Below are 13,719 nucleotides of genomic sequence, written 5' to 3'. Positions count from 1 at the left end.
TACACGGAAAACGATGTCGGTGTTGTCAGTGTGCCAGGACACAACGTTTTACACGGAAAACGATGTCGGTGTTGTCAGAGTGCCAGGACACAACGTTTTACACGGAAAACGATGTCGGTGTTGTCAGTGTGCCAGGACACAACGTTTTACACGGAAAACGATGTCGGTGTTGTCAGTGTGCCAGGACACAACGTTTTACACGGAAAACGATGTCGGTGTTGTCAGTGTGCCAGGACACAACGTTTTACACGGAAAACGATGTCGGCGTTGTCAGTGTGCCAGGACACAAAATCATGGATGTGATCTTTATTCCAGTGGCTTGTGTCTAGGACATGATCCCTTAACAGAATAATATGACATGAACGAGATGAGTGTGATCATTTTTCAATGAGGTAAAATGAATAATATATTTCAATTTTATAAGAATTTAACGATACTCTGATATGATTCCTCCGCACTTTTACACATTTTCATTCAAACATATCAACGCATCTTCACTACCATCATTGCAATAAGATTCAGGTGTGTCACAGATACCTACACGGAACAAATCACTCTTCAGGCCACTGCAGTTATGTCTAATTCGCGCAAGGAGAACAGAGAGAAATCTATTGCCAACAGTCAATTATCTCGGTAAGACACGTGGTACAGGTGATATTTTCTTATTGAAAATAGCAGATGATGAGACACTCTTAACAGAATTGTCAAGTCTGTTCCATAAATCAATTGTAGATGGGATGCACGACTTTTTTTAAGATTATCTAGTCTACACCGTGGTGTTTGATAGTTATCGAGATTACGTAAATCACGATGGAGATCGTCTCTTCGTAAAGGAAGCAGATCACGAAGATAGTCTGGAACTAATCCGTTATGCATCTTATAAAATGTAGAAAGTTTAGCTTTCTCTCTTTTGGACTTTAAAGGTAACCATCCAGTTTCAAAGTACAGTGCTTCACAAGAGGCGACCGACGACAGACCAGACACAACCCTGGCTGCTTCTAATTGCACCCTCTCCAAGGCACCCGACAGTTCGACAGAACAACCATCCCAGACACAAGAAGAATATTCAAGAGTCGGTCTAATGAACGATATATATAAAGTATTCAATGTGTCCTTACTAACTTTGTATTCCAACTGTTTAAATGCTGAGACCTTATAAGAAGCTGTTTTAATAATTAGATGTATATGGTCATACCATTTGCAGTTCCCTCTCAGGGTAATCCCAAGATGACAATGAGAATGTGTGAAGGGAAGCGGTTCATTGCTATAAGTAAGGTTAGGTTTTATGTCAAGAGGATTAGATGAGAAAAGAATCACTTCCGTTTTGGCAGGATTAAACTGCATCAGCCACTTGTCAGAACAGTCCTGTAAACGTTGAATGTCGGGGTTTAGGTAAAGCTCAATTTCATTCAGGTCTGCAGAAGAATATTGAAGAGAAGAATCAACGGCAAATAGCCTAGTAAATGTTTTCATAGGATCAGCAAGATCATTAATATAGAACAAAAACAACAGCGGACCAAGAACCGATCCCTGTGGTACCCCAGCTGATGCATGTTTAAGAGAGGAAGTATTATTGCCATACATGACAGATTGTTGACGATAAGATAGATAGCTTGAGAACCAAGAGAGTAGGTTACCATCAATGCCATATTGACGAAGTTTAAATAGGAGTCCATCATGTCACACTTTATCGAATGCCTTGGAGAGGTCGCAAAATACAACAAAAGAATATTCTTTTCTGTCTATAGCAGAAACAATATTATGATATAACTCGATCAGTTGGTAAACTGTCGAATGACCTGGTATGAATCCAGATTGATATTTATAGAAAACATTGTTATCTCTTGCTAAATTGAAAACATGTTTAAAAACACACCTTTCCATTACTTTGGAAACACAACTTAATAAAGAAATAGGGCGATAATTAACCGGAAGGTGACGATCGCCTTTCTTAAAAAGGGGTAACACATGTGCTATTTTCCATTCTGTCGGAAAAGAATGCTCACGGATAGAGCGATTAAATAATAATGATAAAGGAATCGACAATGTTCTTTTTCAGTAACAATAATATCAGTTAAAGTATTGACACACTTGCTAAGAAAAGGGGGTAAATTTGCACCAGTAACATCAATGTTTGATATGGAAGAAAAGTGGTCATTAAGTACTTCGGCTTTTTCTTGGTCGTCGTATGCAACCTTATGATTACCATTCTCAAAATACTGAAGTGGAGGAAGCATTTTTTGCGGAGAAGACATAAAACTTTTAAGTATTTTCCAAAAGTAACGGGGATTAGCATTTCTTGATTCATCAACGTGTGACTCAAGATTACAGTAAAAACGTGCTTTGGCTTCCTTTTTCATATTATTTACGGTATTTCTGGCTTTCTGATAATTCTCCCAATCACTAGAATTAGTACTAGTAATTCTAACTAATTAATTGTATGCCAATTAACCCTGCTAAGCAAATTAATCATTTTATCAAAATCAGCTTTTTTATCATTCCAAACTTGCCTCTTATAGGCACACTTACAATTGTACGAAAAGGACATAGATAAATAGGTAGCTTTATGGTCGCTAATAGTGCTGTCAACCCCAAACACACCGCTAGTGAGACACTTAATATTATCAGAAACGAAAATAGGATCTAGTAGTGTCGCTGATGTAGTAGTAACACGGGTAGGTTCCAAAATAATATTTCTGAGGTCATACCTAAAGGCTATTGTTTAGAGTTTGGACGATTAAGGTAAACATTGAAATCACCAAGAAGAACTATATCATTAGTGTAGTCACACACTGATTCTATAGACCACTCTAAGTTACGATCAAAGTCATGTGAGGAATTAGGCGGTCTATAAAGTAGACCAAACAGAATACTTCTGCTATGAAAATGCATTTGAGTCCAGATACATTCGGCATTTGCAGGTTCAAAATCTGGCTTTCTGGTAGCTTTTATAGCATCAGAAAAATATATAAGTACACCACCACCACGGGCATTTCTATCTTTACGGAAGAATAGGGAGTAACCAGGAATAACTAAATGTTCGTCCAAAACTAGGTTATCGATGTGTGTTTCTGTAAAACACAAAATATCGAAGTCGGTAATGATATTGTCTAGATGACATAATTTGTTTCTAATACTTCTGATATTTAAGTGAAGAACACTGAGCAGGAACATGATAAGAATAAACTGTAAAAGTTAGATTCAATAAATACATTATTTATCGTTCTCCGTATTACTCTTATGGCAGGAAACAACTTGACATTTATCAAAATAGCAAGTAATATTAATATTGTAGTGATACCAAAAGAATTTTTTAATGAAGTAGTGGATAAATAACATCTACAGTGGAACAATCCGATCGAAGCCCTGTACAGTTCAACCCATAATCTATCAAATAACAAAGGTGTTCATGTACACGGCATCGACCGACGGGCAACCAGAACGGAACTGTAGATTGGTACGGGCAAGGGGGTCATTCAGGAAAAGAATGGGATTGAGGGAGGGGAAAATGTAAGGGGAGGAAAGAAATGGAAAGAAAGTATATAATACAAAATGTAGCAAAAAATGCATGATCATGTGATGTATGAAAATATACACTGATGAATAAGTGTGTTGGAATTGAACTGAAATATATACAAATATGCAGTGTCACCCGTCTTAACAGGTATATGATTAGAGACCATTGTGTAAAATGATAGTCAAATGATCAGATAATACAATAACGAATAGAAAGTAAAATAAAGGATTATCAATATATGTTTGGATCGTGTAGGTGATTTTCCGGACACAGACAGCTTCCATAATAAACTGATCCCTTTCCAGTACTTTCAACTTCCAAAATGTTCCTCACTTCTCGTGCCACGATTGCTTTCTCCTTATTCGTCCATCCGTACTTAGGTATACATTCCACATTACCGTTTGAATCCGGGAAGACCAGCGACACAAGCAATAATTAAGTATTTGAATATATTTCCTTATTATCTACATATATTTTAAAGACAGCTACTGATCACAGAGCTTACATAGAAATTGACAATATATGAGGCAGGTCACTGACAAGTCGGGTGACAATATAATTGAGCGAGACAAATTTGTATCAGAATGGCGTTTTGGGCAAAATTAATGAACTAAATGATGCATAGGTACAAATATGTGTGCATAAATGATATAATTATATCTTGTAAATAATGAAAGCAAAACAAGTCTATAGTCCCCTACCGGTGGTAGCAACCCCAGTCCTTCAGGCGATAATCAGAAACTAACCCAATCCCCCTCTACAAAACTCTAACCCCGGGGTGGGTTTTCCGGTAGGGGATTATTAGGATAAAAGATTGTCAATTAGGCGAACGGTACAAACATTTCATGAATGCTGCTAATGTAAATACAGACTGTTTCGAAGATAGGATTAACTTTTACCACTTTATAATTATGGAGTGGAATCAGACGCAGTGAAGTTTAATACCTAAGTGTCAGTATCGGAAGCTTTGTGTACTTTAGAAGCTTGGCAACACAATGTATAACTAAAACAAAAATTAGCGATATGACGTTCGATAAATAGATACATAGAACTATGTACTAATTATGGATATGTATGTCAGAGGAAAATCTTACTACAACAAATACATTATACTAGACGTAATAGAACGAAATGCCACATTTTACTTTTACACATATCCAGGGTAATGGTTTCTTTGTTACTGATCTACCATAAGATAAGTTTTAATAACCGGATATTAAATATTTATTCTCACTTCATTCTCCACACGCCTCTTCAATGTTTACTTATCACAAAGTCGCGTTTTAATATTTCATTCGTGATATCTAGCGACTTTTCAGTACGAAGGCCTTACCACGAGTTTTTAGTAGCCTGGGTTTCCGAATGTTTGATGTTGTTTTGAGGAGAAATCACGTGCTTTACTGAAAATTGTGACCTAAGTGTCACACAATTCTCGGAACAATAATTAAGCAATCTTTTCAAGATATTACAAATCACCAGAACGTGAAAAATAACGCAAGTCTGAATAAGTGCGTTCTCTAACTAACTGACCTCTTTACCGGTCATACTTCCGGTATAAACTAGCTTATATGACAGTCACTAAAACACGATCGATACATTTTGAAACAGATGATTTCCGGGCCTGTGTGACTTTCAGGAAATGACATCACGGTTGTAACTGACAATGTGTATATAGATATATATTTGTTGACGAAATGAATCAGTCCGGTTGTTTTTTTCTCAGAATTCGGCACTGTTATATGAGTGTAAATTTCAAAGTATGGAGGTGATATTCAATGGATATGCACATTGCAAAGTTTGAAAAGACGACTGTGAGTTCAGTACAATATAATTGGCAGACTCCAGACGTTCAGTTACAGGGATACCACAAGTAATTGTTGATAAACATTTTTGTTGACTGCCGATGATATCATTCCATCTTGTTTTGTTCTACTTCCGTCGAAGAATTCCAGACAGCGTCAGCGTTTCCGTCAGGGAAAATGAGATTGGTTTCAATCTTATAACAAAATATGTTGGATATTCTGACCTAATCAACATGTCTGTCGGTTTTTACACTTCTTTATAGCAACAGAATTTGTGAATACTATTCAAAAGAGCTTAGTGGAGTATCATCAACACTCAATGCGTATGAACTATATATTCAAGGTTTGCCTTGGCTGTATTCATTCAAAACCATTATCAGAAATCGTCCGGTATCAATCAAGTGACAATGTATGCTTCTGTGTTCAACAACAGTGCCAGCCACGAAGCAAAGCTGGAGAGACTAAACACCCAATTCGCTTTGTCTCTTATTGTGATTGATGTGGTTCTGGGATTTTACTTTTTATTTGGAGTTCTAGGAAACGCCATTGTTATATACATCTACAGTTTCCGTCTAAGAGTGAAACTAGACGACAAGTTTTTTATTCTTGTACTTGCTGTTATGGACGTCATTGTTTGTGTCACAGGTCCAACGTTCTGTCTTATGAGGAACATTTTCCCAGTCTACATGGATATGGACCTGGTCTGCAAGATGTCCTGGTTTTTCACACGTAACTTGAATGGAGCGTCTGGACTTTTAATCCTGGTGATTGGTCTTCAACGTTTCCTAAAAGTGTGTCGACCGTTTGGCCGACAGATGACGAAGAAGTACAAGATCATAGCTCTCATACTAACTATATGTGTCACCATCGTCATCCACACACCGTTGTTTATATTCTACGGAATAACGGAAGTTCCTTTTGTTGACAAAGGCATAACTGGGAGACGGTGTGGGCTTATTCACGGACATAGTGAAATGATTGATTTTTATGGGAAAGTATACTTGTATATTATGTTTGCAAGCGCACTATTGACAATGGTGGGGATATGCAGTTTATATACAGCAACTGGTAAAAAGATTTACGAGCATATAAAACGCCTAGAAGATATGCCTACAACACACCCTTCTTTTGATACTAATTCAACACACGACATAGCGATGAAGTCGGAAAATGATCCAGAATCTATACAAACGGCGCGGCGGAAATCGTCCAAGGACAACAACATCCGTGACCTAAATCGCCGAAGATCTACAACAGTTTCCGTTCGCTCCAAAAAGACGCCCTTTGCCGTACACAGATATTCCATCATGTTTCTGATCATATCTCTGTTGTGTGTACTGACCTATGTCCCTGCCCTGGCCATCAATTTGGCCGTGGATGTGGACTCCGTGGAATTCTGGACGGAATTTTCCGATACGGAGAGAAGAGTATACTTACTGGTGTTTCAGATGTATCTTTTAAACCATGTCGTTAACCCTATTGTTTACACTTGCTTTGATACAAAATTTCGGCTCAAGGTTAAGGAATTATTTTGTTAGCTATTAGTATCGGTGAGATATATTCACCCTAGACCACAAAACCTTTGCCATAAAAAACAATTGTAATATTATTACATAGCCAGTCAGGCATTTTTGTATAATAGCTATATTTGGCGCGTTTTTTTTCGATATATTTGGCTTTCCTTACAGTAAGTTCTTGTAGTACAAACAATGTATAATGTATGTTGTAATATTACAATCAGACTCGGTACCTTGTAGTACATACAATGTATAATGTATGTTGTAATATTACAATCAGACTCGGTACCTTGTAGTACATACAATGTATAATGTATGTTGTAATATTACAATCACACAGACTCGGTACCTTGTAGTACAAACAATGTATAATGTATGTTGTAATATTACAATCAGACTCGGTACCTTGTAGTACATACAATGTATAATGTATGTTGTAATATTACAATCAGACTCGGTACCTTGTAGTACAAACAATGTATAATGTATGTTGTAATATTACAATCAGACTCGCTACCTTGTAGAACAAACAATGTATAATGTATGTTGTAATATTGCAATCAGACTCGGTACCTTGTAGTACATACAATGTATAATGTATGTTGTAATATTACAATCAGACTCGGTACCTTGTAGTACAAACAATGTATAATGTATGTTGTAATATTACAATCAGACTCGGTACCTTGTAGTACAAACAATGTATAATGTATGTTGTAATATTACAATCAGACTCGGTACCTTGTAGAACAAACAATGTATAATGTATGTTGTAATATTACAATCAGACTCGGTACCTTGTAGTACATACAATGTATGATGTATGTTGTAATAGTACAATCAGACTCGGTACCTTGTAGTACATACAATGTATAATGTATGTTGTAATATTACAATCAGACTCGGTACCTTGTAGTACAAACAATGTATAATGTATGTTGTAATATTACAATCAGACTCGGTACCTTGTAGTACATACAATGTATAATGTATGTTGTAATATTACAATCAGACTCGGTACCTTGTAGTACAAACAATGTATAATGTATGTTGTAATATTACAATCAGACTCGGTACCTTGTAGTACATACAATGTATAATGTATGTTGTAATATTACAATCAGACTCGGTACCTTGTAGTACAAACAATGTATAATGTATGTTGTAATATTACAATCAGACTCGGTACCTTGTAGTACAAACAATGTATAATGTATGTTGTAATATTACAATCAGACTCGGTACCTTGTAGTACATACAATGTATAATGTATGTTGTAATATTACAATCACACAGACTCGGTACCTTGTAGTACATACAATGTATAATGTATGTTGTAATATTACAATCACACAGACTCGGTACCTTGTAGTACATACAATGTATAATGTATGTTGTAATATTACAATCAGACTCGGTACCTTGTAGTACATACAATGTATAATGTATGTTGTAATATTACAATCACACAGACTCGGTACCTTGTAGTACAAACAATGTATAATGTATGTTGTAATATTACAATCACACAGACTCGGTACCTTGTAGTACATACAATGTATAATGTATGTTGTAATATTACAATCACACAGACTCGGTACCTTGTAGTACAAACAATGTATAATGTATGTTGTAATATTACAATCAGACTCGGTACCTTGTAGTACAAACAATGTATAATGTATGTTGTAATATTACAATCAGACTCGGTACCTTGTAGTACAAACAATGTATAATGTATGTTGTAATATTACAATCAATGTATAATGTATGTTGTAATATTACAATCACACAGACTTGTAGTACAAACAATGTATAATGTATGTTGTAATATTACAATCAGACTCGGTAACTTGTAGTACAAACAATGTATAATGTATGTTGTAATATTACAATCAGACTCGGTACCTTGTAGTACAAACAATGTATAATGTATGTTGTAATATTACAATCAGACTCGGTACCTTGTAGTACATACAATGTATAATGTATGTTGTAATATTACAATCACACAGACTCGGTACCTTGTAGTACATAGAATGTATAATGTATGTTGTAATATTACAATCAGACTCGGTACCTTGTAGTACATACAATGTATAATGTATGTTGTAATATTACAATCAGACTCGGTACCTTGTAGTACAAACAATGTATAATGTATGTTGTAATATTACAATCAGACTCGGTACCTTGTAGTACAAACAATGTATAATGTATGTTGTAATATTACAATCAGACTCGGTACCTTGTAGTACATACAATGTATAATGTATGTTGTAATATTACAATCACACAGACTCGGTACCTTGTAGTACATACAATGTATAATGTATGTTGTAATATTACAATCAGACTCGGTACCTTGTAGTACATACAATGTATAATGTATGTTGTAATATTACAATCACACAGACTCGGTACCTTGTAGTACAAACAATGTATAATGTATGTTGTAATATTACAATAAGACTCGGTACCTTGTAGTACATACAATGTATAATATATGTTGTAATATTACAATCACACATACTCGGTACCTTGTAGTACATACAATGTATAATGTATGTTGTAATATTACAATCACACAGACTCGGTACCTTGTAGTACAAACAATGTATAATGTATGTTGTAATATTACAATCAGACTCGGTACCTTGTAGTACAAACAATGTATAATGTATGTTGTAATATTACAATCACACAGACTCGGTACCTTGTAGTACATACAATGTATAATGTATGTTGTAATATTACAATCACACAGACTCGGTACCTTGTAGTACAAACAATGTATAATGTATGTTGTAATATTACAATCACACAGACTCGGTACCTTGTAGTACATACAATGTATAATGTATGTTGTAATATTACAATCATGCCAAATTGCTATCATTCTATTCTTTTTTGTAGTATATAGATTACTTTGACTAGGGAAAAAATGCTACATGTTTTTTGATGATTTTTATTTTCCATATGAAAGTCATGATTTTTCTTCAATCTATCTTTTTTTCGCGACTTTATTCTAGTATCGAAAATAACTGCAAATAGAACCATAGATATAAAGATGTTTTTTTAAGACTACCTAAATATATCTTTCATATATCTGAGAAAGTTACCGTGGTTAGAGAAAAATAATCAAGGTGGGGATTTTGGCTATCGGGAAAAGGTAATAAGTTGCCAACACTGGGCAAGACTCGTGTTTGCGAACATAATCACCTTTCCCCTCGGGTTAATACCCTTCTATCTCACCTTCGACAAGGTTTATCAATCCACCGTGTCCCACTTTGTCAATTTCCAGGCCAACTGACAGAGAAGCCTTTCTATTTCTGATGATGATTGGGTTACTATGATAAACCTTGAACAAATTGTGTTTTATAAAACAACTGTTATCTAGCTGACACTATTGTATTAAAGTTCTAGTTTCTTAATGCAATCATGAAGTGTTTATTATATATCTGATAACTGTATCTACATGCCTTACTAAGAATTGATTCACATGCCGGTTTGTCCTGCTGTGTTTATGTCCTTGGGTAAGATATTCATGCAACGGGACTCCCTCATGTTGTTCAATGAGCCAGTAACCAGCAAACAAACTAGTGACTTATATGTTTTGATATTATCGACCTTTCAGTAAAGAATTAAGTATATAAAACTTTTCACGTGAGAATACGAATGGAAACCATTTTCACATCCACATCCCAAAATTTATAAGAATCGTATCTGCTGCTGACCATTGTCATTTCGTTACTATTGTTGTTAGATATAAAATCTTAGAATAAGTTTCCATTTTGTCATGCCGTTTTATAATCATGACGTAACGTCATTGTCCATATTCCGAAAATCGATATCTGACTATAACATAGGTGAATTCACTGGATAACAGGCAGATTATGTTGCAAATATAATTGTCATTATTTGTAACAATGAAATGACGGCGATTCTGAGCAATCTTCTCCCTACCATCATAAACCATTCTCATACCTTTGCATAGAATTTTACAATTCGAACACTACCTAATAGCAAAATTTCATCAGTGGAATAAAACATAGTATTTCAGGACCTGTGTGACCCCAGGTCATCAATTCCTAAACTTATCGGTTTCATCATTACGAAATTCTCACGAAATGTTATCAAAGCAGACGTCCAACATAACATTAAATGCTTCTTCAAGAAGATAAGTTATTGGATGTTTTGGATATTATTTGATGTTTTTGGACGTTTTCGATGTTTTCGATATTTGTGGATGTTTTGGATGTTTTTGTTGATGTTTTTGAATGTAATTGGATATTTTTGGATGTTATTGGATGTTTTTGGATGTAATTGGATGTTATTGAATATTTGGGGATATCTTTGATTTTATTGGGTTTTATTGGATGTTTTTGGATATTTTTGGGTGTTTTGGATGTTTTGGGATGTAACTTGATGATCTGGATGTTTGAACGTTTTTGGAGGTACCATAGCTCACATTGCTTCATGACTTCAACAGCACGGTAAGGTAACCTTGTGGTTATGTCTACCGGTTACTGTCTGTCTAATTTATTTTAACAAGATGCTGTTGCAAGAGCTAAACGTTAAAAATGTATAAAAGTATCATATTGTTATATGCTCCTATGGGACTTTTATCATCATCACCAACTGCCTTTAAATCAATTCTATCTATAGATATAATGAGACTGTACATGATTTGGACAAGTTCGAAGGAGTAAAATACACTCCTCATTTCGTAATACAGCATCTTAATACAGAAAAAAACTTGTTGTTGAAGGAACCCCCCCTTTTTGCATAATTGTTGTTTTCTTACTATATGACAGGGAATCCACAGGTTTAATTTGTAATAAAAAAAATCAAATAAGAAGATATTTATGACGTCATCGACTGTGTTATAGGTTACGAAATTTTACTTCGATTTTATTACAGTTATATGATTTTGACCTCTACAGATCTGGCGACCCTCTATGAAGTAGGAAAATTGATTTTTATTGATTATTTGTCCTTGAATATCATACGGTAGTAAGATTTAAAAAGAATCATTAAATTATATTCTTCCCCTGAAGTATTCCACATACAAAGATGTAATATACACTACAATAGATATACAATTTATACCAATATTATTGAACATGATAGACAATATGTTGTCCGAAATCTGGAAGCGGTACGCACCACGATGATGTCAACGGCCATATAACTTTCTATAGTGTCACATCACGGGCACTTGGCCAATCTCTGCCACAGTCACACGATATCGCAATGCACTCTGGGAGAGATTGACACTTTGCTTGCCGATAAATTAAATATATATATATATATATACATATATATATATATTAGATAAAGGTACGTATCACACCAATCGGCGTATGTCCTAACGTCCCTAACATGAAAACTTCTGTTTGTATATCGTAAACGTCACCCTAAAAATTCCGGGGGTTACAATCACTACTGAACTATCTGTGCTTCAGATCTGTAATGATTGTAACCCGTGAATTCGTCGATGCTGAAAGGAATTTATTACATTCTCACTAATGAAACGAAGAGAAATATCTCATCGATTTTTCACTAACACATTTTATTATTTTTCACGCGTTTTGTAGACTTGCACCAAAAAAAGAGAACATTATCATATACCGAACTGTGACCTTTTGTTAACTACTTTTAATACCAATAATATAAAGTTATGAGTGTTAATGATGAAATGACCTGCTTTTTGTTCACTGCCGACTCTGTTCACAACGACCCATATACATTGTGTAAAACAATTGCAGACGGAGGAATGGCTCTTGGAAGTTCGCAGGCGGGTACATCCACCACTATTGTAGCCAGGCGCTTGGGATGTCATGTTAGCACTATCACCAGGCTTGCTGGACGCTTCCAACATACGGGATCTGTATCTGATCGTCCCCGGACGGGGAGACCAAGGGTGACAACTCGGGCCCAAAATCGCTAAATCCGGGTAACTTACCTTCGTAACTGGACCCAGTCTGAGTTAGAAGATGCCCAGTGTCCGCTGAGACCGTTCGACGTCGCCTGCGTAAACATGGCATTAACTGCCAATGTCCTTAGGTAGGGCCTATTCTCACTCAGCGCAATCGACGTCTTCAATGGGTAAGACAGCATCAACGATGGCGTTTTGTTGACTGGCGACGAGTTCTCTTCTCAGACGAGTTTTGATTCCATCTTTCCCATGATGACGGTCGATAGTGTGTGTGGCGTCGACGTAACGAACGTTACGCCGATTGTTGTGTCCTGCAGGCTAACAGATGGGATGGCGGCAGCGTGATTGTGTAGGGAGCCTTTGGTTACTACAATCGGGCACTTCTACACGTCCTCCATCTACGTGTAAAAGGAGTGGTGTACAGGGATGACGTCCTTAGGCCTTACGTCGTTTTCTTGTCTGCTGCACAACCGCAACTACAGTTTTACCAGCAGGACAACGCCAGGGTTATCTTGCACAGAATAATGTGAATGTCCTTCCTTGACCGTCTCTTTCATCAGATATGGCACCAACAGAACATGTGTGGGATGAAATTGGGAAAAGAATCGCTGCTGATGGAGCTCCGTTGACATAGCTGGAGAAGATACTCCTCCAGGAATGGAACAATTTGCCCCGGGCTATCAACATGATGCAGACATAAGCGATAAATAGATGAGGATGAGAAGGTGGGTTGCTAAGGAAGTTCCTTCTTTTTAGATTCGTTGCTATCCGGAGCTAACGGTAACAGTGTCTGAAGGAAACACCCCCACCCCTCCTTTCCACGATGCGTTTCTTTTATTTTAACGGTAGTCTCTTGGGTTTACTAAGACCGAATTTAAAAAGTGACAAACGTTTCTTGTTTTGTTTCGTCAACGGCTCACAACTTTGTAATTTGTTTTGAAT

General features: G+C 36.1%; 1 protein-coding gene across 1 annotated transcript; it reads left to right on the top strand.

The window, feature by feature from the left end:
* The first annotated feature begins 5,726 nt into the window (after positions 1–5,726).
* Positions 5,727–6,857, top strand: LOC132545193 (neuropeptide FF receptor 2-like). The gene has a single exon (XM_060208869.1). The coding sequence runs from the start codon at positions 5,727–5,729 to the stop codon at positions 6,855–6,857; it is 1,131 nt and encodes a 376-aa protein (XP_060064852.1).
* Positions 6,858–13,719: the final 6,862 nt, after the last annotated feature.

This window comes from Ylistrum balloti, unplaced genomic scaffold (assembly GCF_031769215.1).
Source record: "Ylistrum balloti isolate Yb309-2 unplaced genomic scaffold, AGI_CSIRO_Ybal_v1 Utg369830, whole genome shotgun sequence".
NCBI classification, from domain to species: Eukaryota; Metazoa; Mollusca; class Bivalvia; order Pectinida; family Pectinidae; genus Ylistrum; species Ylistrum balloti.
Note: the sequence above shows the minus strand (reverse complement) of the source record. Positions and strands in the feature narration are given on the sequence as shown.